The sequence below is a fragment of the Macaca thibetana genome, chromosome 16 (genome assembly GCF_024542745.1).
Source record: "Macaca thibetana thibetana isolate TM-01 chromosome 16, ASM2454274v1, whole genome shotgun sequence".
Lineage (NCBI taxonomy): Eukaryota > Metazoa > Chordata > Mammalia > Primates > Cercopithecidae > Macaca > Macaca thibetana.
Genome location: NC_065593.1, coordinates 48,108,078 through 48,132,011, shown reverse-complemented (window position 1 = coordinate 48,132,011; position 23,934 = coordinate 48,108,078). Strand labels below are relative to the sequence as shown.

The window sequence follows — 23,934 nt, the reverse complement described above, 5'->3', positions numbered from 1 at the left end:
AAAAAAAAAAAAAAAAAAAAAGCCAGGTGTGATGGCACATGCCCGTAATCCCAGCTATTCAGGAGGCTGAGGCAGGAAGATCACTTGGACCCAGGAGGTGGAGATTGCAGTGAACCATGACTGCGCACCAGGGTGACAAAGCAAGACTCCATCTCGAAAAAAAAAAAAGAAAAAAAAAAGAAATGACAAGTCCTTTCAGTTTTGAAAGCTAAAGAGTATTTTTACAAATTGCAAAAATTACTTCAAAATAAAAAGTTTAAAGGAAAAAAAAAAAAAAAAAAAAGAGCTTGGGCTGGGTGTGGTGGTTCACACCTATAATCCCAGGGCTTTGGGAGGCCAAGGCAGGTGGATCACCTGAGGTCAGGAGTTTGAAACCAGCCTGACCCACATGGTAAAACCCCATCTCTACTGAAAATACAAAAATCGTCTGGGGGTGGTGATGTGGACCTGTAGTCCCAGCTACATGGAAGGCTGAGGCAGAAGAATTGATTGAACCCGGGAGGTGGAGGTTGCAGTGAGCCGAGATCGTGCCACTGCACTCCAGCCTGGGCGACAGAGCAAGACTCCGTCTCAAAAAAAACAAAAAGAAAAACAGAGCTCAACTTGTATTCTGGCCACCCAGGTTTGCCCAGAGGTAGAAAGCACCCACAGGGTCTCCGTTCAATTCCATCCCAGATTTCTGCACTGAATTCTACAGTTAGGCCCCTTGTTTCTCACCATAAAGCACTCAAAAAGAACTGACGAAAATGAACACCCCATTCCTAGGCTCCCTGCTATTCCCGAGAAGCCAGTGCTGACAGAATAGCTCTAGAGTAAGGGTGGCTCCTGCTGGGAGACCCCAGAACAGTCTAACAGTGGGACTAATTCTTTTGCCTAGATGCAAACTTATCTGCTATGTGCATTCCTTGCCTTCTTCCAGTGTAAGTATTTTCTTTCCTATTTGGTTGTCAGGCCCAAAGAAAACACACCCATAAAATAAGAATATTATCCTGCAAATAAGAGATGGAAAAACAAGGAGAATCCCCTTCCTCAGCACCTACTCCGTACTACATTCAAAGGTTGTCTGCATTCCCTCAGTGCTAGCTACACTTGCACTCACCGTTTCTCATACAAGAGATTGGCCACCATGCTCATGAGGGTATAAGGTTTGATCTGCCGACCTTCCTTCAACTCATACAGGTTCAGCCGGAACTTGAGGCGCTGGGCACTGAGGTAGGAGAAAAGTGAGTTAGTAAGTCATTATTGAATATCCCCAAGTGTCTACCCTGTTGAGGTCAGGGGCACATAAGGAGACACCTCATCTCAGTCCCTGCCCAGGGAAAACTGCAGTCTTACATGTGTTAGGAAGTAGCAACTGGTGCTCACTTTGGCAGCACATATACATATACATATACATATACATATACACATATACACATATATACATACACATATATACACACACACACACACACACACACATATATATATTTTTTTGAGATGGAGTCTCGCTCTGTTGCCCAGGCTAGAGTGCAGTGGCAGGATCTGGGCTCACGGCAACCTCCGCCTCCTGGGTTCACGCCATTCTCCTGCCTCAGCCTCCCAGGTAGCTGGGACTACAGGCGCCCGCCACCACGCCCAGCTAATTTTTTTGCACTTTTAGTAGAGATGGGGTTTCACTGTGTTAGCCAGGATGGTCTCAAACTCCTGACCTCATGATCTGCCTGCCTCGGCCTCCCAAAGTGCTGGGATTACGGGCGCGAGCCACTGCACCTGGCCTGGAAGCACATATATTAAAACTGGAAAAATACAGAGAAGATTAGCAGAAGGATGACATGCAGATTTGTGAAGCATTCCATATAAAAAGTTTTAGGCTGGGCGCAGTGGGTCACACCTGTAATCCCAGCACTTTGGGAGATTGAGGCGGGTGGATCGCTTGAGCTCAGGAGTTCAAGCCAAGCCTGGGCAACGTAGTGAAATCTTGTCTCTTACAAAAAATACAAAAATTAGCTAGGCATGGTGGCGCACACCTTAGTCCCAGCCACTTGGGAGGGTGAGGTGGAAGGATCACTTGAGCCCTGGAGTTAGAGGTTGCAGTGAGTTAAGTTTATGTCACCAGTCTGGGTGACCAAAAAAAAAAAGAAAAAAAGAGCAGCACCAACTGCTGTGCTATGTGCTAACAGACCTGAAAGGTGCCTTAGAAAAAGGCCACTTGGCAGCCGGGTGCAGTGGTTCATGCCTGTAATCCCAGCACTTTGGGAGGCCGAGGTGGGCGGATCACGAGGTTAGGAGATTGACACCATCCTGGCTAACATGGTGAAACCCTGTCTCTACTAAAAATACAAAAAATTAGCTGGCCGTGGTGGCGGGCCCCTGTAGTCCCAGCTACATGGGAGGCTGAGGCAGAGTGGCGTGAACCCAGGAGGAGGAGTTTACAGTGAGCTGAGATTGCGCCACTGCACTCCAGCCTGGGCGACAGAGCGAGACTCCCGTCTCCAAAAAGAAAAAGGCCACTTGGCAGCTTTGGTGAAAAAAGGAAAAAAGGTCACAGCTTGCCTGTTCCATTTCAGAGCCCCAGGATAGGCCCCTGCATAGAGCAGACCAATGCCACACCTGCTGGAGGCAAAGCAGTGTCTCAGGACACCAGAGCAAAGAGCCTTAGAAATGACTTGAGCTTCATCTTCCAGGTAGGGAAACCGAGGCCTAGTGAAATGGGCAGTTATTGCCCACAAGCAAGCAAACGCGGTGAGAAAAGCCCTCTGAAGAAAAGGAAATGGTGTGAGAACAGCAGTGACTGGAGAGGGGAAGGCTCACAGGAGACTTCACACTGACAGGAACCCCAGGATGTCATTCTCTGACTCTACCAGGATAGGAAAAAAGGGCTGCGAGATCTCAGTAAGTGTTATGTTCTTGAGACTCAGGGAGTTTTAAGAGAAATGAGAACATTTTCTTTTTTAATTGCCTTCTTTTTATTTCTGAGACAGAATCTCACTCTGTTGCCCAGGCTAGAGTGCAGTGGCACAATCTCAGCTCACTGCAACCTCCATCTCTCAGGTTCAAGCAATTCTCCAGCCTTAGCCTCCCGAGGAGCTGGGATTACAGGTGATCACAACCACGCCCAGTTAATTTCTGTATTTTTAGTAGAGACAGGGTTTCACCATGTTGGCCAGGCTGGTCTGGAACTCCTGACCTCAAGATATCCGCCCACCTCCCAAAGTGTTGGTATTACAGGTGTGAGCCACCGCGCCTGGCCGAAATGAGAACATTTTCTGACAGGCATCCACCCACACTTGTGAGCTAGTCTCTCCACCTTCTAGGAAACAAATCCAGGACCTGCCGCTCCTCAGGCCACCAGTACCCTGCAGCACCTGCCCCCTGTGACCACATATTCCCTCCTGAAAGCCTATCGCCATTCTTTTCCTCTCTTATTATTATCTGGCTTCTCTTGTCGCCTCACTGCTAAATGTAAGGTTCAGCTCTTAAACTGCTACTCATTATTTCCCTCTCTACAGACTTTGTCTCTCCAGAATCTGCTCCCATAGATTTGGCACATTGCCAATGCTTCCCCAACCCTGAGATGTAATATCAAAACCCCAACTGTTTGTAAGATGTTTCTGTTGGGCTTGCCTTGTCCCCTCAAAATTGGTGTCAAAATCAAAGTCAGGCCAGGTGCGGTAGCTCATGCCTGTAATCTCAGCACTTTGGGAGGCTGAGGCAGGTGGATCACTTGAGGTCAGGAGTTCCATACCAGCCTGGCCAACATGGTGAAACCCTGTCTCTACTAAAAATACAAAAATTAGCCAGGCATGGTGGTGCGTGCCTGTAGTCCCAGCTACTCAGGAGGCTGAGGCACAAAAATCGCTTGAGCCTGGGAGGTGGAGGTTGCAGTGAGCCAAGATCACGCCGCTGAGCTCCAGCCTGGGTGACAAAGCAAGTCCCTGTCTCAAAAAAAAAAAAAAAAAAAAAAAAAAAGAAAGAGAAAAAAGGGAGGGACAAGTTTCTGGAGACAGTCTCGCTCTTTAGGGACTGAGCGCTGACTTCGGCCTTAGAGAGACTCGCGTGGGAATCTTGGCTGACACTCATTGACTTTGCTTCTTGGGCAAGACACTCTCTGAGACCCTCAGTTTCTTCATCTGCAAAATGGGATGGCAACATGGAATCCTCAGGGAGAGGATTAAGTAAGTCCATGAATGTGAGGTGTTTTCCACAGAGCCTGGCACAGCGGAAATGCGGGTAAAAGTTGGTTAGGATACATCTCTGTATCGCTATGGTGTGCGGCAAAGTTTCAAACTCACTGGTGGTGTGTGGTAGATGACTGACACCTTGGCCGGTCAAGACGCCAGGGGAGTATGGTCCAAGAAGAGACCTGGGTGTGGGCAGGGACCCTTGAAACTTACACTGTCTGGACGTCAGTGGCGAGCCCGGCCAGACCGATGTACAGCCGGTCACCCATTGGAAAGATCTTCTGGAAGTCCGTGGTCACCATCTGGGCCTGGATCCCGAAGCGCCTGTCTGCAGCGATGGCCACACAGTTCTTCCCCTTCATGGCCATGACGGCCCCTCCGTTATAGGACATAATAGACTAGGACAGACAGAGCGAAGGGGTCAGCGCGGGGGGTCAAACGCTGCGACAGCCCCCGGCCCAGCTCCTGATGCGGAGGCTCCTGTACGCCCGTTCTCCATTCCGGAGGCGCCTGAACCCCTGGTTCTCCAGCTGGGATGAGCACTGTGTGGCGGCGATGAGCCGCACTCACCCTCTTGGTCCTCACCGGGGTCCGCTCCCCTCTAACTGAAACCGTTTCCTTCCATCGACCCTTGGCCCTTTTCGTCCCCAAGCCTCTCCCGACCCCCCTCCGCTTCTCAATCCTTCCCTGTGCTCCTTTGCTTTAACTCCCCATCTCACCATGATTGCGGTGTACTAGGACCCCTCGATCGCCGGAGCAATTCCAGTAAACCGGGTCTAGCCTTCACTGCGCAACCGCTCTCGCTGCTGTCTCTTTATTGGCTGATAGGCGGACTCTTCCTGGACATCTGGGCTTTCTATTGGTCCCGCATCCCTGTCGGTCACCAGTACAGGTAGTTTGGTTGCAAAGTCAAAACGGAGGCGGGAAAAGCGGAAGTGAAAAGTCACTGTGGGTGCGGAAGAGGCTTGCAACACGGTGCATAGTGGGATCTCGGCGGACCTGACTCGGGACTGGGGGCGGAGCCTGCGCGCACGTGGGCTGGTGAAACTGGGTTTAGGGGGCTGCGGCCCCAGCTGAAGGGGCACCGTGACGCTTATCACCGTGATGTATGAGTTCGTCCTATTAGTCGTGCTAGCTTATTTATTCACTCCAGAAAGCCTTACGTTTACTGTGTACCAGGCACTTGCCTAGGCTCTGAATAGTCACTGGCCCACAACAGTGCCTGGTATATACGAGGCGCCCATTAAATGTAAATTTAATGATGCAGGTGGGAAGTGGAAGGCGTCGCGGGTAGGCGTCGTGGGTATTCTGCGGCTGCAGGGGTTCAGCTGCGAAGGGGAGTTTGGAAGCCCAAGGCTGTTCTGATTTGGGGGACTTCCTGCGCGCCGACTTCACGTATCTTCAATCTCAGGTCACCCTAAAAAAGGATGTTCCGGGCCTCTCCACGTTTGAGGTAGAACCTGAGGACAGCCAGTCGACCTCTCGCCAAGCCAATGGAGGAAGGGGGTGCACGTCCCGCGTCCTCTCCTCCCAAGCCCTTTCGTCCCCCTCCCCCATCAGGATCCTTCCCTTTCTCCCCCGGGTTCCACTTATTTCGCCCGATGGCGGCATCTCTTATGGCGTCTGCACCGTCCAGGCTCGCTCCCATTGACTCGACTCACCAGCACGCCAGCAATCGTCGCGGTCTCTGTGGCGCAATCGGTTAGCGCGTTCGGCTGTTAACCGAAAGGTTGGTGGTTCGAGCCCACCCAGGGACGCGGTGGTTTTTTTTTTGTCTTTTGGGTTTTGTTCCCCCTGCCCCCCGTAAGATAAAAACCTAAGCCTTTTACTCAAAAGCCAAATTTTGCATAGAAATGGCAGCAGCAATACTTTTTCTAGGAGAATCACTGTTCTTGAAAATTCTTTGCTGCTCAGTCAATAATGGGATAATTTATCCAGCACTTCCCTCCACACCCCCCACCCCGCCTCCAAGCTGGATGGCAGGAAACCTAAAGACAGAGGTTTTTGTTTTACTGTGCAAGGAACATGTTTCAGGATGCATTTTTTCGTAGGATTAGGCATGAATTTACAGTGGAGGTTCGACAGTTTTTTATTGTCTGCCTCAATCGATATTACAATCTCCAAATACTACATTTGGAAGGGAAGGGAATGAGAGAGAGACACACAGAGAAACAGGTATGAAGAGAAACAAAGATGAGAAAGGGAGAACATTGTTGTGATACAAGGAAAGAAGGGACATGACAGACAACTAGGCAGGGTGAGTGCGGAAGACCCCAAGACAGAGAGAGGGACAATAGACACATTTAAAGTGAGAAGCATCAGAAAAAAAAGGAAAACAATACATTTTTTCCCCCCTAGAACTACACAGAGAAGTGGGGGAGGAGGATGTGGAAAGAGAAGCAGAAAGACCAAGGACCTTGTTTGGGGGAGATAAAAGGTATAAAGGACACAGAGGTAAAGACGTTCCGGAAAGCATTAGAGGAGCCGCCCTCTCCTGTCTCGTCACCATTTTTAAAGGGATCTGAGCCTCGCAATAGCTCTTGGTATATGCTGGAGATAATTGCCTAGATTTCCCGCGTTCCTGTCCTCTGCGAGCCTCTAGCCTGTGACAGACACTGTGACTCTTCTGATGCACTTGTCAGCTAGAGGACCGCGTGAGATGCAAACACAAAATCAAGGGGCGCCTAATGTTTGCCGAGGCGCATTCCTGGGTGCGGCGGGAGCCTCGACCTTTGTGGAGGAGAATGTGCAAAGTACTCTTAAGCAGTTCTCATAGACACTTGGTCTCTGCAGATTCGGCTCAAAGGAGGCCTCTTGTGGAAGCCCACCCAAGTACTCACTCACCCTTAGCGCTCACATCAGAAGCGGTGGGCGCTAAAGGGACAGGCTGTGTGTCCCTCAGGGTTTGCACCCACCGGCCTGTGAGCACCCCGCGCAAAAGCCAGGCTCTTGTGCCTTGAGTCCCCAGTTCCTAGCGCAGCATTTGACACTGGCACATGACAGGTGCTTCTCTGTCGGCTAGCAGTAGAACAAAAGACTAGAAAACTCTTCCGATGTGGGAGGAGCTGGTCAGAAGGTTCTCCTGAGAAACCAGAAAGGCCAGGAATGTGGGGACTACTCATCAAGGACGCAAAAGATGAAAATGGAGTTTTAATGGGTAATGGGGTCTTAGCACACTCCTCTAGCGGTTCTCTCCTGTCCGGCGCTTAACAACCGAGGAATAAGTGGATGGACCCCGGTGGTCCCTCGGGAAGCCCTCCAGGATTCATGGGCCGCAGAGGAACGCCAACCTCCTTCCCACTGGCTGATAATGCCCCGAGGGGCAGCCCCTAAGTGTCCGTGTTGGTGGGTGGGATCCAGATCTCCGCAAAGGCCCTGTTACGGGTTTCTCTTGTTCGGGGTCTTGTAGCCAGAGAGGGGCGGCTGCCTGGGAGTCCCTGCCGCGCTCCCCTTCCGGCAGAGCGAGTGGATGCGCGTTTTCCCTGGCAGAGTCCAGGACGCCGGCGACACATTTGCCCTGGGAACAGTGGGCGGGTCCCCTTTCCTCCGGGGCCGGTGAACTCGCCTCTTCGCCTGCAGGCTTGGGAGGAGGTGACCGGATCTTCCCTTGGCCCTTCTCCCGCCGGTTCTCGGACCACTCCCTCTGGAAGGAAGTCTCTCCGCCCTTCCTCTTCCTCCCCGCCCCCGTCCCGCTGTTGTGGCTGCAGGCTCAAGCTGGGGTCACTCGGCGGCCAGAGGGCGAAAGCATTCAGCCGGGGCCCCCAGTTTCGGGGCTGCCTTGGCTGCGAGCAGCGAGGCAAGAAGAGGCAGGCGCTCCAAAACTGGGCGAAGATTCCTTTCCCAATTTCTAACTCGAGCCTCCCACCGTCAGTGCGCTTAATGGCGCTACCGGCCGGATGGATAATCAAGCTCTCTGGAGGGACAGACGCGGCCGCCATCCCTAATAAATCGTGAATAACGAATGAGCGAATCGACTGTCCTCATGAGGCCCGCGGGCGTCCAGTAACGCAGTATCGATTCGCTTCCCCGGCGCCGGCCTCACCGCTCCTCCCGGCGTTTCCAAGCCTCCCTCCTCGTTCTCTCCCTCCAGCCGGAGCCACTGAGGACCGGAGCCCCAGCACCAGGTGGAGCCGGGGCGCCGGTGGGAGTCGAGCCCAGCCGTCTTGGCGCTTGCCCGACTCTCCCGCCCGCGCCGAGGGAGGCGCACAGGCAGCGCGCAGCGCAGGGCGCGAGCGAAAAATGCGGGAATCGGCGCCAGGCAGGAGAAAAGGCGCGGGCCCACCTTCCAGCCCGGCGCCTCGTTTCCTAGTCCAGTGTGGCCTCTCGCTTTCGGCCGGATTGTGTCCCAGGCCCGGAGCCTGAGTTACCGTCCTCAGCAGGCCTCCATTCTTCTCTGCCCGAGCACGCCGGGGGCGCAGCCTCCGCCAGAGCGACCCGAGCCCCCGGCGGCGAGACCCCTCACCCGGCCTCACTCCGCACCTCCACTCCCCTCTCGCGATTGCTCCCTGCCAGGCGCCCAGGCTGGATCCTGGTGCGCCGCTTTTCGGGGCCAGCGCCCCTGCCGCCGAGGGGGCAAAGAGAGCGGGGAGGACACGCTCCCCCTCCCAGATGCAGTTATTAATTTTAAGGCAGTGTCACTTGGAGTGAATGAAAATCGCTCGGACGCGTGGCTGAAGCGTCGCGTCCTCCGCCGGAGCCCCGCGCCCTTTGCCCTAGGCCAGGACGTGGGGGACCGCGGGCCACCTTTCAGCCCAGTCCCCATTTCACCATTTTCCAGGCGCCCCAGCTATGGGTGGGCATCACAGGGTCAGTGGGGGGAACCCATATTTTGAGGGGAGGGGGATGACTGCGGAAGGTAACAGAAGAGAATCCATCCTCCGGGGTCGGGGGGGCCGCGTGGGAAGGGAGGGGTCTCGTCCTGGCTGGGGGCCCGGCACCCGGTGGCTGGGAGCGGCCGCGCCAGCCTCCCCCTCCTCTTCCCCTCTCTGCCAGCATCCTGAAGGAATGAGGTCACGTGGGTGAGTGGTGGGCGGGACCTACTCTTGTCTGGAGGAAAAAAGCCATTTTGTCTCCCCCCTAACACTCCGGTCCCTCCCCTCCCCCCTCGGTCCCCTCCCCTCCCCTCTCTCCCTCCCACCCCAAGCCGCTTTCACAAACTCCTTTCTTACCGTAGGTTTCTCCCCTCCCGCCGCCCGGGCGAGCGACACGGCTGCGGCCCCCCTCCCCTCCCTTCCCTCCCTCCCTCCCATCCCCCCCTCCCCGAGACCCACCGGACCCCGAACCCAGGTAAGTGGAGCAGACTCCCCCTTCCTTTCCCTCTCCTGGCCTGTAACCCTCTGGGGATTGGAATGGGGGGCCGGCGGTTCTTTGCAAGCCCGGGTGGGAGGGGGAGGCTCTGAGCCGATCCTGCCCTCGCACCCCCCGCTCCTCGTCAGCCCCTAGCCCAGCTTGCCCCGTCCGCTTTTCTTTCTCCCTTTTTTCTGTTCCTTTTTCCCTTTCCTCTCTTCCAAGATGGCCGAAACGGGCTCCCCCTCTTAACGATTTGGCATCTCCCTCGACCACCACCTCTTTGTGCAGCAGCCCCCGGGCAGACCCTGTTCCGAGGTAGCGAGGGGGAAGGTCCGGGGCAGCCGGGAGGGCTTGCGGGCTGCGCGCTGGGTTGGGTCGCCGCTCCCCACGAGCCAAAACCGCCCCTTGCTCTGCCCTATCTGCCCCCTTTTCCGTCTGGGCAGGGGACCCTCTCCCATGGACACTGGGGCGTTGTGGACGCGCAGGGACTTGGGGCCGGCAGAAGGGGATGTGCTTTGGGGCGGCCGCGAGGCCGGGGGAGGGCGCCCTTCCCCGCCCGGCCCCGGGTCCTCTCGGGCACCTCCCCCAGCCGGTCCCCGCTCCCCGTCCCGGCGCCGGCGCCCCGCCCCCTCCCTGAACCACCTCAGCAAAGCCTCCCTCCCGAACACCCCTCCCGCGGCCCCGCGGAAAGTTTGGCTCTAGGGAAGGTGGGAGCGGCTACCCGGTAACTGGGGTTCCTGATCTTTGGACATGGGCCCCTGGGGAAGCCCGGGCAGAGGGGGTAGATTGGGGATGGAGGGAAATTTATCGCAATATTTCCCATCGCCATCGGAAGCAGGGGGGTCCGCTAAACTGGCCCCCATTCCCCTGGGACGCCCAGCCACCCCCACCCTCCGCACGCCCTCCTGCTGCTAGCTCTGAGGGCGTGGGACCCCCGGGCAAGCAGACACCCACTGCCTGTCTCCACGGTGGGCCCGGGCATGTCCCTCGCCCTCCCCCACTGCCCGTCTGCCCGTAATCGCTCCGGTTGGCTTGAGGTGGGAGGAGGCGACCTGGAGGCGGGTTAATTTGCCAGTGAATATTGTGGAAGTGTTACCCAGCGCTTCCCAAGATCTTTGTCCCTCAGTGTCCCCCACGCTTCCTCAGGCTCCCCAGAGCTCTCTGTGTCGAGGGGAGGGCTGTCTCCTGGTTGTCCCCTCCCCGCTCTGTTCTGATGCCTCTTCCTCTGGGACCTCTGGCAGTTTCTGTTCCTGAAACTCTTTAATTTCTCTCCTCCCTCCCCCTCCACTCTGGTCCAAGGTGTTATTACTTGGAGCATAAAGCCAGCCCTGTTGCAGCTTTTTGGTGGGAAGGTTTTCCCACGAGCTCCTCTGGTTGGGGGTTGGGGGATTGAGGCTTTAGAACTGTCTTTGGAATGAAGCAGGAAACCGACCCCAGGATCCAGACCGTGTGTAGCTGGGTAGGGTTCAAGTTGAAGTCTTGGGGGTTGGGCAGGAAGGGGGACTCTGCTGCCCCTGGCCTTGCCTGGGAGATCTTGGTTGATGGAGCTGTTGTCATGGGAATGGAGAGAGCCGGAACAGGAAGAGGGTACAGCTTTGTGCAGGTCAGATGCCCACTGAAGCCCTTCAGCCTCTGGTCCCCAGAGCTGACATTGGAAGCTGAACTGCCTTTGTTACTGGAAGACTTACATTATAATTTACCCTGGGTGGACCGGGGCGTACAAAAGGTTAGTGTGTGTTTGCAGAGTCTGGTTCCAGGCAGGGATGTTAGGCTGTGTGCTTCTAGGTTGGGGGTGGATGTGGATGGCTCCTGCATCTAGTGAGGATGGGCCTGGCTCTGGTCTGGCTGTGATTGTGTGTGTATGTGTGTGTGTCGGGGGTGGGGGTCGTGTCATGTCTATCTGGCCTTGTGTGTAGTGAGTGTGAGAGGTGGAGGGGGGTGTGTCTGGCTGTATGTGTGTGTATCTGGCAATGTGTATATTTTGGGGTTTTGCCTGTTTGATCTTAGGGAGTTGAGAGGAGAGGGAGGAAGGGAGGGTTGAGTAAGCCCAGCTTCAGGAGGCCCTTTTCAATGCATGGTGGGGACAGGGGAGCAGATCTTTGTGTCATTGTCAAGGATTGGGGAAAGTTGGGAGGTTCACAGTGTCCCTAGGCAGACCCTCACGGGCAGTGTCCCTAGGCAGACCCTCACGGACCCTCACGGCAGACCCAAACACAAATACAAGGGGCTTGCGCAGTTGGACCGATGAAGCTGGGAGAGAAACAGAGTCAGAAAACCCGGGGTCTGAGTCTTGATGCTGTACTCTGGCTGGCTGGTTGTGCTTCTCTGCAGCCTCTGTTTCCCCATGTGTACCATGGAAGTGGGGTAAGGTGATTAACGGGTGCCTCTTCTTCCTGCCTCAAGGCAGGAGTCCATGTTGATGGTCATGTTTGGGCCAGACTGACTCCCTCCTAGATGGCGGCCCACTGAGTGGTCTTCCCGCCTCTCCAGGGAGCTGCCCTTCTTCCCTCCCACCTGCTGGGATGAAGCCAGGCATTACTGCTTTAGATGAGTGAGGAGCCTGGCCAGGTGCCAGGATGTTAAAAGCACTGGGGTGGGAGTCAGGCACTTTCTTGTCGCAGGACTGTCACTGCTTTGCTTTGTGACCTTTGACAAGTCACATATGAGTGTGCTCATCTGTAAAATGAAAGGATTGAACAGGTGCTTCTTTTTTTTTTTTTTTTTTTTTTGAGATGGAGTCTCACTCTGTCACCCAGCCTGGAGTGCAATGGCATGATCTCCACTCACTGCAACCTCCACCTCCCAGGTTCAAGCAATTATCTGGCTCATCCTCCTGAGTAGCTGGGATTACAGGCACCTGCCACCATGCTCAGCTAATTTTTGTATTTTTCGTTTGTTTGTTTGTTTGTTTGAGACAGAGTCTCGCTCTGTTGCCCAGGCTGTAGTGCAGTGGCGCGGTTCTCGGCTCACTGCAACCTCCGCCTCCTGGGTTCAAGCGATTCTCCTGCCTCAGCCTCCCGAGTAGCTGGGACTACAGGCATGTGCCACCACACCCAACTAATGTTTTGTATTTTTAGTAGAGACGGGGTTTCACCATGTTAGCCAGGATGGTCTCAATCTCCTGACCTCATGATCCACCCGCCTGGGCCTCCCAAAGTGTTGGGATTACAGGCGTGAGCCACTGTGCCCGGCCTAGTTTTTGTATTTAGTAGAGATGGGGTTTCACCATTTTTGCCAGCCTGGTCTTGAACTCCTGACCTCATGATCCAGCCACCTTGGCCTCCCAAAGTGTTGAGATTACAGGTGTGAGCCACCGCGCCCAGCCAAACAAGGTGCTTTCTTTTTTTTTTTTTTTTAGACGGAGTCTCGCTCTGTCACCCAGGCTGGAGTGCAGTGGCCGGATCTCAGCTCACTGCAAGCTCCGCCTCCCGGGTTCACGCCATTCTCCAGCCTCAGCCTCCCGAGTAGCTGGGACTACAGGCGCCCGCCGCCTCGCCCGGCTAGTTTTTTGTATTTCTTAATAGAGACGGGGTTTCACCGTGTTAGCCAGGATGGTCTCGATCTCCTGACCTCGTGATCCGCCCGTCTCGGCCTCCCAAAGTGCTGGGATTACAGGCTTGAGCCACCGCGCCCGGCCACAAGGTGCTTTCTAAGAGCCCTTTCACCTCTGCAGTTCTAGACATCTGGATGTGACCTTGAGTGACTTTTCCTAAGACCTGGAGACATTCTAGTGAGGGAGTGGGGCTGATTTCATTTGAAGGCAGGCAGAGCAGAGAGAGCTATGGCATCGGAGAAGCACAGGGGCCTTGGCTGGGAGACCCACTGTTTCCACAGGGGACCATGAAGAAGTGAGAGAGGCCTAAATTGCAGGGTGGATTCCAGAAAGACACTGGTTAAAATGGAGAGATGGGTCTGGGTGCGGTGGCTCATGCCTGTAATCCCAGCAGTTTGTGAGGCCAAGGCAGGCAGATCACTTGAGGCCAGGAGTTGGAGGCCAGCCTGGCCAACATGGTGAAACCCTGTCTCTACTAAAAATAAAAAAATAAGCCAGGTGTGGTGGTGGGAGCCTGTATTCCCAGGTACTTGGGAGGTTGAGGCAGGAGAATCGCTTCAGTCCAGGAGGCAGTGGTTGCAGTGAGCCGAGATCTCACCACTGCCCTCCAGCCTGGGAGACAGAGCGAGACTCCATCTCAAAAAAAAAGAGAGAGGGAGAGATGGTGGTGTTTTCTTAGCAGAGGTCTTTAAGGATTGGGAAAGACAAGTGCCAGGCTTGAATGGCAAGGAGGGGTCGGGGTTGGATGCTGGGTGCTGAGCAGGCTCCTTTCTTGCCACAGTAGCAATAGCCAGACCCAAGGCCTCAGGGCTCAGAACGAGGGCCGCCTAAGGGTCACACACACCCTTGCAAAGACAATGGCAGAAGATACTGAAGGGCGTGGTTTCTGCTTGGGGAAAAGTGGTGTTAGAGGTGGAGACACTGCTCAAGTCCAGGGAGAGGGTGGACACACAGTTGGGACTGACCTGTTAAAGCCCCTGAGCTCTGCAGAGGCCACTTCCAAAGGCGCTTGGCCTCCCCTTTCTGTTTCTTGGGATCTGTGTCTCCCACTCTTTCTCCCTCAAGTTCTTCCCATCTCCCAGCCTCTTCCTCAAAGCAATGACAGCTGGATTTCCAGCCACCCATCACCCCTTTTCCCTCACCTTCCCACAGCACACCAGCCAGTGCAGCGGGGGAGGAACTGGGTGTCAGGAATTCGGGGCCTGGGGCCTCCTGGGGTGGGGAGATGGGGAGAGGGTGCTCTAGGGAGACAGAGCTCCTGTTTACATTGCTCTTGGCACCTGCTGGCAGGGACCTGCAGGTAACCATGGCAATCAGGTGAGGAGCCAATCAGTGCTTCTCCCCACCCCCAGCCCCAGAGGTAACAGTCAGAACCTGTGGGGATGGAGTGGGGGGAGCAGGGAGTGTAGCAAGGGGCTTATTTTCTTAAACTGGAGAAGGAGCAGTGTTTCATTCAGTCAGCAGCGCCTTGCGCCTCGGTCTAGAAAGGGTCCTGAGGAATAGGCTGGGGCTGAATTCTCAGAAATGCTCAGGGAAATGATTGGGTGAGGGGCACAGCCATTCGCAGTGTGGGGCTCCTGGCTGTGGGGTCCTTAAGAGCAAGTGTCAGCCGGGTGTGTTGGCTCACACCTGTAATCCCAACACTTTGGGAGGCGAGACAGGCGGATCACTTGAAGCCAGGAGTTCAAGACCAGGCTAACCGACATGGCGAAACCCCATCTCTGTTTATAAAAAAAATATATATATACACAAAAATTAGCCAGGTGTGGTGGCATGCGCCTGTAATTCCAGAAGGCGGAGGCATGAGAATCACTTGAACCCGGGAAGTGAAGGCTGCAGTGAGCCAAGATCACACCACTGTACTTCAGCCTGGGCAACGGAGCAAGACTGTCTCAAAAAAAAAAAAAAAAAAAAGAGCAAGTGTCTGTTCTGAAAATACAGCGAGTGTGTGAATGAGGTGGCTTGGGCGGTGTGAAGTGTGCGGAGCCTATGTGTTTACGAGTATGTGTGTGTACGCGTGCACATGTATATGAGGGTGAACGGGAGAAAGATGAGGGCATGCGACAGAGACCCCAGGCGTTATCAGAGCTCAGCATCAGCATGTTTGTTGGTGGCTCTGCACACACACATAGATGCATCTGGACACACACATGACCGACAGGCAGGCACAGGAAGTACCTTTCTTTGGAGGCCCAGATGGCACGTACACATGATGGATATTACACACGCACAGAGAGACAGCCACTTGGATTGTTCTCTCCTCTGGATGGTTGTAATAATATTTGGGCATCTTGCCAGGGACAGGGTTACTATGGAAACGACCAAACAGTGGAGTAGCCAGCAGCTTTCTGCGTAATTGCAAAGGGGGGACCCATGCAGGGAGGGCTGGCCGAGGCCACTCTGCGTGGGGTGGGAACCCCTCTCCCTTCTCAGATCCCTGGGGCCGCATCCTCTCTGCTGTGTCTCTGGGCTTGCCGTGGGACTGGCTTGTTCCCCTCTGTCTGCCCTGTAACCTGGTGTCTCTCCCACGTGTGGCCTTTGTGTCTCTGCATCTCTTTCTGTCTCTGGCCAGGTTCCCTGAGCCTCTGTTGGCTGGCTGGGTCCTGGCCAGACTCATCCTGGGGTCTCTATAGAAACTGCTGATCCCGGCTGTGAATTTCTTGTCCTAGAAAACTCAGTGTGGTGGCTTTAGAAATCTTTCTGGAAAGGAGAGAAGGGTGTGCGTATGTTGTAAAGGAGCTGTTGGGGCTTGGCCTCTTCCCAAGCCCCACCCTTGGGCTTTTACTCTGGGAAAGAGGAGGGAGGGGCTGTCCCTTCCAGGTGCAGGTTTGGTTTGATTTCTTTACCAAGAAGGAAGCACAGTGGCCAATCCAGAGCTGGACTTTTCACCTCTCCGGACCCTGCCTGGGCCTGGCTGGTGTCGGGCAGGCGGTCTGGGCACAGAGCACTTTCTGCCCAGCTTTGGCAGGCATCTGTGAGAGCCTGTGGTTTGTCACTGGACAGCCTGTGAACAGGTGGCAGAGGCGTCACCAGGGCAGGAGACAGCGGGAGAGTAACAGTGACCATGTGGGGGGAATTCCTGCAGTGTGCATGAAAGGGAGGTTCCTGGACCCTGTGTGCTTGTGGGCAGGGAGCACTCATGCAGGGGGCTGTCCATCAGGGGCACTGGGAGGGATTCCTGTGGCAGGGGTATAGCCTTTTTGCCTAAACTCTTTGAGTCCAGGGCTAGGGCTGGAGCTGTGCATTCCCAGCTTCAGGCATGTAAGGACCCTCTCTGTTCCCTGCCTGAGTCCCAGGCCTGGAAGCCAAATGGTCAGCGTATGGTGGATTTTCTGGGAGCAGCCTATATTTGGCAGACTTTAGAGGAGGGAGGTGCTCCAAAGCCTAGGCTGGATGCGGAGCCAGAAGCACAAGGGATGGCTGTGGCCTTCTAACTTAGGGCAGCCTGTGCCATGGTGCTTCCAGGGAAGCCTTCTTGGAGGAGGAGTGAATGGACGGAGTAGATAGGAGGCTGGGATCAAGTCTGAGGCCCTGCACCCGGGTGGAGGGGTTGAGGGAGTGAGGATAACTTATTTTTCCCTTCTTCTGTTCCTTGAAGTTTCAGGCCAGTGGCTGATTTATCTGAGTTTCCTCCTAGTTCCTAGGATGCTTTAAATGTGGACCATGTGAGTGAATACGGATTGGGATTGGGGAGTTTTGTTTTTGTTTTTTTTTTTAGACAGAGTCTCGCTCTGTCGCCCAGGCTTGAGTGCAGTGGCATAATCACGGCTCACTGCAGCCTCAACCACTCAGGCTCAAGGGATCATGTGAGGCAGGAGGATCCTCCTGCTGCGGCCTCCCAAAATGCTGGGATTACAGACATGAGCCACTGCTCCCGGCCTGGGATAGGAGAGAGTTTAAAAAGCCCTCTTCTCTTCCATTTTCCTGCCTTTTTTTTTTTTGGAAACGGAGTCTCGCTCTGTCGCCCAGGCTGGAGTGCTGTGGCTCAATCTCGGCTCACTGCAAGCTCAGCCTCCCGAATAGCTGGGACTACAAGCGCCCGCCAGCACCCCCGGCTAATTTTCTGTATTTTTAGTAGAGACGAGGTTTCACCGTGTTAACCAGGATGGTCTTGATCTCCTGACCTCGTGATCCGCCCGCCTCGGCCTCCCAAAGTGCTGGGATTACAGGTGTGAGCCACCACGCCCGGCCAACTCTGGGTTTCTGATTCCACTTTGTTTCCCAGGGCAACGCTCCCCAGTCCCCCCACCCCGACCCCGGAATCATGCATCGGACTACACGGATCAAAATCACAGAGCTGAACCCCCACCTCATGTGTGCCCTCTGCGGGGGGTACTTCATTGACGCCACCACTATCGTGGAGTGCCTGCATTCCTGTGAGTTGGGGGGAGGGGAGCTGCTCAGGGTGGGCAGCCTCTGTGCCCAGATTGGGGTGGGCATGGCCTGAGGAAGGTAGCACACAAACCCTTGCCCTGAAGAGCCAACGTGCCCACGTGTCTGCTGGGAATCCTCAAGTCACAGAGGGCCTACCTTGCAGGGGCAACTGGGTGCGGGGCATCGGCCCAGAAGTTCATTTCAAGGACTTGCATCTGAAATCTTAGCTCTTTCTTGAAATGACTGAAATTGTATGCCCTGAAGATGCAGACACCCCTTGTTTGTACTGTGGGCTTGGCAGCAAGGGGGTGAGACCCAGGGGCATCTTGAACAGGCTGGCTTTTGTCCTCCACTCCATTGGGGAGCTTGGGACTGAGGGCTGACCTTCTGCGTTGTACGTGACACTGGCCTGTCTCACACAAGATCCAGCTTCCCTCAACAATGCACAGGGACAGGTGCCACACGTGCAAAACACACATCGCCACGTTGGGCCTCGGAGCAGGGACAGGGTGGAGATGAAGGGATATCTGAGTCTGAGCAGAGGGCGGGGAGGCTGGTCCTGGGATTGGAAGGCAACTCCAACTCTCCTCCCTCTCTCCACACCCCCAAGTCTGCAAAACCTGCATCGTGCGCTACCTGGAGACCAACAAATACTGCCCCATGTGTGATGTGCAGGTCCATAAAACCCGGCCGCTGCTGAGCATCAGGTAGGCTTGGCACCGCACTCCTGCCCCCGCCATCCTCTGGGTCAGCCTCCCCCATCCCTCCCGCACTCCGTGCTTCCTTCAGCCAAGGCGGCAGGTGTGGGAGAAGCACGGCGTGTGGACTTGGGCTACTCCCCTCCCTTGGGGTTGCATTTGGCTCGTCATAGGCTGAGGCATACTAGAGGGTCAAAGACCAGACCCACAGGGATCCCAATGCCTGGGCACTGGGTCTCAGAAAGGGAGTGGGTAGAGAGGTCCCATGACTGGGAGAGCAGGGTGAGGTCAGAGCAGTTCTCTGGAGAGCTCATTGCTGATACACCCTGTCCATTTTTCCCCAGGTCTGACAAAACCCTTCAAGACATTGTCTACAAATTGGTCCCTGGGCTTTTTAAAGGTATCTGCACACCATTCCTCCTCCTGCCCACCGACCCCATTTCCCAACCCATGGCCCTGTCCTCATCCGCTCCCTTCTTCCAGATGAGATGAAACGGCGGCGGGATTTCTATGCAGCGTACCCCCTGACAGAGGGTGAGTGTGCTCGCATCTGTTTGTGTGTGCATGGGCGTGCCTGGGACCATGTAGGTGTGTAGTGTTACCAGTCACCCTCTGACCTCCTCGGCGCACACCTCCCCAGAAGGTGGCCCGGCTCACCTGGCTGAGTTCATGATCCCTGGGTCCTTGGGCTCCCTTCTTCCATCCTCCACCAACCCAAGAGCTCTCTCCTTCTGCAGTCCCCAACGGCTCCAATGAGGACCGCGGCGAGGTCTTGGAGCAGGAGAAGGGGGCTCTGAGCGATGATGAGATTGTCAGCCTCTCCATCGAATTCTACGAAGGTGCCAGGCAAGTCCGGCCCAGGCTGGCCCCTTCTGGGCTCCTAGGTTGGGTCACCCCTTCTCCCACCCAGGGCCCTCTGGATGTGTCCATCGAGGGACCATTCTCCTGGGTCTCCTGGTTCTTCCTGGGTCTTCCTAGCTTTGTTCTTTCTCCATCCCCAGGGACCGGGACGAGAAGAAGGGCCCCCTGGAGAATGGGGATGGGGACAAAGAGAAAGTGAGTGCTGGGGCCTGCCCAGGACTGGAATGTGGGCTGGGAGGGAGTGGCCTGGGGTGGATCCCCTACCATGGGTGCCTGTGCCCCAACAGACAGGGGTGCGCTTCCTGCGATGCCCAGCAGCCATGACCGTCATGCATCTCGCCAAGTTTCTCCGCAACAAGATGGATGTGCCCAGCAAGTACAAGGTGGGTCCCTGGGCCTTTCAAATAATGAGTGTCTGTATATGGGTGTGTCAGACAGTCTGTGCACACCAGCCATTGGTCAGGGCTGGCTAGGTGTCACCCAAGGCTTTCGTGGTTAACTGAACCCATGTGTTAATAGAAGGGTGGTTGAAACCAAGATTAGGGGGCAGTCTGGGGGTGTTGAAGTAAGTGTGCAGTAGTGCATGGGACCAAGATGGTGTGTATGTGTGCATGTTGCACACTTGGAACTGTGGCAGAGATGAGTGCAAAAACGCAGGGCCTCCTCTGGGGCTGGTTGGCTGTGGGAAGGCTAGTCTGAAATTCCAGCAGAGCTCCGGGACATGACTTTTCAAGCTTGAATGTATATGTGTCCTCTGGAGATCTTGTTAAAATGCAGATTCTGATTTAGTAGATTCTTTTTTTTTTTTTTTTTTTTTGAGATGGAGTCTTGCTCTGTCACCAGGCTAGAGTGCAGTGGAGCGATCTCGGCTCACTGCAACCTCCGCCTCCCAGGTTCAAGTGATTCTTTTGCCTCAGCCTCCCAAGTAGGTGGGATTACAGGTGCCTGCCACCGCACCTGGCTAGTTTTTGTAGTTTTAGTAGAGACGGGGTTTCACCATGTTGGTCAGGCTGGTCTTGAACTCCTGACCTCGTGATTCACCCCACTTGGCCTCCCAAAGTAGTGGGATTACAGGCGTGAGCCATGGCACCCGGCCAGATTCCATATTTCTAACAAGCTCCTAGCTACTGAAGGTCCACAGATCACACTCTAGGACAGTGGATCCTAAACTGTTGCCTGTTAAATCTCACGAGTTAACTCACAACTTACCAGTTAAGTCAGAATTTCTGGGGGTAAGATGCAAGCATTGATTTTTTGTTTTTGCTTTTTTTTTTCTTTTCCCTCTGTCACCCAGGCTGGAGTGCAGTGGCATCATCTCGGCTCACTGCAACCTCCGCCTCCTGGTTTAAAGTGATTCTTGTGCCTCAGCCTCCCAAGTAGCTGGGACTACAGGTACATGCCACCACACCTGGCTAATTTTTGTATTTTTTAGTATAGACAGGGTTTCACCATGTTGGCCAGTCTGGTCTCCAACTCCTGGCCTCAAGTGACCCACCCACTTCAGCCTCCCCAAAGCTCTGGGATTACAGGTGTGAGCCACTGCACCTAGCCAGGCATTGGTGTTTTTTTGTTGTTTTCTTTTTTTTTTTGAGACAGAGTCTTGCTCTTGTTGCCCAGGCTGGAGTGCAATGGCAGGATCTTGGCTCACCGCAACCTCTGACCACCCCAGGTTCAAGCTATTCTCCCGCCTCAGCCTCCCGAGTAGCTGGGATACAGGCATATGGCACCATACCCAGCTAATTCTGTATTTTTAGTAGAGACTGGGTTTCTCCATGTTGGTCAGGCTGGTCTTGAACTCCTGACCTCAGGTGATCCGCCCGCCTCGGCCTCCCAAAGCTCTGGGATTACAGGTGTGAGCCACCACACCTGGCCTAGGCATTGGTGTTTTTTGTTGTTGTTGTTGTTGTTTTTTGAGACAAGACGGAATCTTGCTCTGTCACCCAGGCTGGAGTGCAGTGGAGCAATCTCGGCTCACTGCAAGCTCCACCTCCCAGGTTCACGCCATTCTCCTGCCTCAGCCTCGGGAGTAGCTGGGACTACAGGCGCCTGCCACCACGCCCGGCTAATTCTTTGTATTTTTAGTAGAGACGGGGTTTCACCATGTTAGCCAGGATGGTCTCGAAATTCTGACCTCGTGATCCGCCCGCCTTGGCCTCCCAAAGTGCTGGGATTACAGGCCTGAGCCACCGCGCCCAGCCGGCATTGGTGTTTTTTAAAGCTCCCTGGGTGATTCCATTTTGCAGCTGGGGGTGAGAGCCAGAGTTCCAGGAGATCCCCCTGAGCCTTTCGGCTCCTCTGGGAGACCTGCCAGAGATAGGAGATCCAGACAGCTGTGTGCATGGTGGGACTGGGGGCTGCTAACAATAGGGGAATCTTCTCTGGACCCCTTCCTGCCTGGTGGTCAGGAGTTATGTTGGAACAACTCTGACAGGGAAGTCAAATCCACAGTGAAACCCCAGAGAAATGAGGGACCATCTGCAAATCCACCCTTCCCATTGCCCCGCCTCCCAGTCCCCGACATTCGCAGCCTGGAGCCCCAAGCTAGCCAGGGTCATGGTGTCTTCCGCTTCCCTCCCCCAGGTGGAGGTTCTGTACGAGGACGAGCCACTGAAGGAATACTACACCCTCATGGACATCGCCTACATCTACCCCTGGCGGCGGGTGAGCCAGCGGGTGGGGCAGGCAGGGAGCAGACTCCCGCAGGGTCTGGCATTGGTCTGTGGCCACATGGGTCACCCTTCTCTTATCAGAGACAGTCCATCCCTTGTCCCATGAGCTGTGTGTCCAGGGTGGCTTGCTACAGCAGGTCAGCCTCTGGGCCATCTCTTGCGGATGACTTTCCACTCAGGAGACAAGGCTCCTTGGGCAGATGGCATTCCCCGATTTGGGGGCAGAAATAGGTGCTGGCAACTGCCGTGTGTTTGCCTCCCTCTCTCCTCTCTGACAGAGTCTCTGCTTAGACCTTTTGCCTCTCTGGGTCTTCGTGTGCCCTGTATCCTTGTCTCTCTCCTCTCCAAGACCCCATCCCATCCTTTTTTTCGTGTTTGCACATTGTGGGTTAAAGCTGGTGGCCCTCTAGTTGGCCTCTCTCTCCTGATACCTTCCCCTTCCCTGTCTCTCTCCTCGTCCCCTCTCCCCGCAGAACGGGCCTCTTCCTCTCAAGTACCGTGTCCAGCCAGCCTGCAAGCGGCTCACCCTAGCCACGGTGCCCACCCCCTCCGAGGGCACCAACACCAGCGGGGCATCCGAGTGTGAGTCAGTCAGCGACAAGGCTCCCAGCCCTGCCACCCTGCCAGCCACCTCCTCCTCCCTGCCCAGCCCAGCCACCCCATCCCATGGCTCTCCCAGCTCCCATGGGCCTCCAGCCACCCACCCTACCTCCCCCACTCCCCCTTCGACAGCCAGTGGGGCCACCACAGCTGCCAACGGGGGTACCTCGAACTGCCTGCAGACACCATCCTCCACCAGCAGAGGGCGCAAGATGACTGTCAACGGCGCTCCCGTGCCCCCCTTAACTTGAGGCCAGGGACCCTCTCCCTTCTTCCAGCCAAGCCTCTCCACTCCTTCCACTTTTTCTGGGCCCTTTTTTCCACCTCTTCTACTTTCCCCAGCTCTTCCCACCTTGGGGGTGGGGGGCGGGTTTTATAAATAAATCTATATATATATGTACATAGGAAAAACCAAATATACATACTTATTTTCTATGGACCAACCAGATTAATTTAAATGCCACAGGAAACAAACTTTATGTGTGTGTGTGTATGTGTGGAAAATGGTGTTCATTTTTGGGGGGTCTTGTGTAATTTGCTCTTTTTGGGGGTACCTGGAGATGAACTGGATGGGCCGCTGGAGGCTCAGTGAAGCTCTGCACGGTCCTCACTGTTTCCCAAGGCAGATGGTGTGTTGGGACCCCTTCAGCCCCAAAGCTTTAGGCACGATTCCAACTGGCTGCATATAGGAGTCGGTTAGAATTGTTTCTTTCCCCGTTTCTCTCCCCATCTTGGCTGCTGTCCTGCCTCTGACCAGTGGCTGCCCCCCGCATTGTTGAATGTCCAGAAATTGCTAAGAACAGTGCCTTTTACAAATGCAGTTTATCCCTGGTTCTGAGGAGCAAGTGCGGGGTGGAGGTGGCACCTGCATCACCTCCTCCTCTTGCAGTGGAAACTTTGTGCAAAGAATACATAGTTCTGCCTCTTTTTTTTTTTTTCCTGTGTGTGTGGCCTTTGCATCATTTATCTTGTGGAAAAGAAGATTCAGGCCTTGAGAGGTCTCAGCCCTTGGAATTCCACTGTGGCTTTAGCATTGTGAAGCACTGCAACCCCACCGACCCTACCCTCACCTGGGAACCCTCACTAGCAGGACTGGTGGTGGAGTCTCACCTGGGGCCTAGAGTGGAAGTTGGGGTGGGTTCACCTCACACAAGCACAGACCCCAGACTTTGCCAAAGGCAGACAGCCTTCCAGTTGCCCCTCCACCCCCAGCTGAGGCCCGGTCACCTGGTCAGGACAGAGCAACTGCATCTAAAAGCACAAGACAGAAACCTGTAAGCTCTGACCCCACCCCCACCCCTTGAGAGGTCAGCAGACCACCTCCTTAGGGACAGACCCTGGCAGGTCCCTGCCCACCGAGATTTCCTCATGCGTGCATCGATCTGGGAGGATACGGGAGTCGAGACTCAAGATTCCATCACAGCCTAGGTGTGTGGGGTTGGGAGTCCCCTGATGGGCTTGTCTGTATTTGCACCTTGTCCTGTGTCTGAGGTCCTGTGACTGTACCCTCCTCTGCCCTGGGACATCTGTATCTCTTGGCTTTGTAATAAATGCTGCATACTTTCTGGAGCCTGTAGTTCTTTGGGGTAGAGGGAAGAAGGGAAGGGTGCCTCTCATCTCTGGGTTCAGCCTGATTTGGGGACCCCATACTTAATGAATATGAACTGCCCTCTCCTGTGGCAACTGGTCAGGAGCCCCCAGCCCACAGACAGGTTGAAATCTGGAGT

At 54.9% G+C, this 23,934-nt stretch overlaps 2 protein-coding genes, 1 non-coding gene and 2 pseudogenes across 9 annotated transcripts in view; 3 read left to right on the top strand and 2 right to left on the bottom strand.

Moving 5' to 3' along the window:
- The window catches only part of PSMB3 (proteasome 20S subunit beta 3), a 38,721-nt gene that overhangs the window by 7,198 nt on the left and 7,589 nt on the right, over nucleotides 1-23,934 (bottom strand). For 2 of the 3 annotated variants that reach the window (XM_050762912.1, XM_050762915.1), the window contains exons 1-3: nucleotides 4,883-4,974; nucleotides 4,377-4,561; nucleotides 1,100-1,207 (exon numbers count right to left, since the gene is read on the bottom strand). In XM_050762912.1, the coding sequence (XP_050618869.1) occupies nucleotides 1,100-1,207; nucleotides 4,377-4,561; nucleotides 4,883-4,885 (296 nt within the window). In that variant the 5' untranslated portion in view covers nucleotides 4,886-4,974. Of the gene's footprint in view, nucleotides 1-1,099; nucleotides 1,208-4,376; nucleotides 4,562-4,882; nucleotides 4,975-23,934 lie in introns of those variants that run through there. The other variant, XM_050762913.1, reaches the window with a different exon arrangement.
- LOC126940010 (uncharacterized) lies at nucleotides 1,749-1,844 on the top strand (annotated as a pseudogene).
- TRNAN-GUU (transfer RNA asparagine (anticodon GUU)) lies at nucleotides 5,847-5,920 on the top strand. Its single transcript has one exon. It is a non-coding gene; the product is annotated as a tRNA-Asn (tRNA).
- Nucleotides 6,237-8,101, bottom strand: LOC126938576 (uncharacterized; annotated as a pseudogene). The gene has a single exon (XR_007720112.1). The product of XR_007720112.1 is annotated as an uncharacterized LOC126938576 (transcript).
- On the top strand, nucleotides 8,217-23,772 carry PCGF2 (polycomb group ring finger 2). 4 transcript variants are annotated; one of them, XM_050762814.1, is made up of 11 exons: nucleotides 8,217-8,287; nucleotides 9,337-9,449; nucleotides 17,231-17,381; nucleotides 17,990-18,086; nucleotides 18,422-18,477; nucleotides 18,561-18,611; nucleotides 18,815-18,923; nucleotides 19,079-19,133; nucleotides 19,226-19,321; nucleotides 21,519-21,599; nucleotides 22,081-23,772. In XM_050762814.1, the coding sequence occupies exons 3-11, from the start codon at nucleotides 17,270-17,272 to the stop codon at nucleotides 22,456-22,458; spliced, it is 1,035 nt and encodes a 344-aa protein (XP_050618771.1). In that variant the 5' UTR covers nucleotides 8,217-8,287; nucleotides 9,337-9,449; nucleotides 17,231-17,269; the 3' UTR covers nucleotides 22,459-23,772. The 4 variants fall into 4 exon arrangements, with proteins under 4 accessions (XP_050618771.1, XP_050618774.1, XP_050618775.1 ...); XM_050762818.1 differs by lacking the exons at nucleotides 8,217-8,287; nucleotides 9,337-9,449 and adding an exon at nucleotides 11,665-12,784 and having other exon boundaries at nucleotides 13,095-17,381; nucleotides 22,081-22,189; nucleotides 22,390-23,772; XM_050762817.1 differs by lacking the exons at nucleotides 8,217-8,287; nucleotides 9,337-9,449 and adding an exon at nucleotides 9,462-9,767.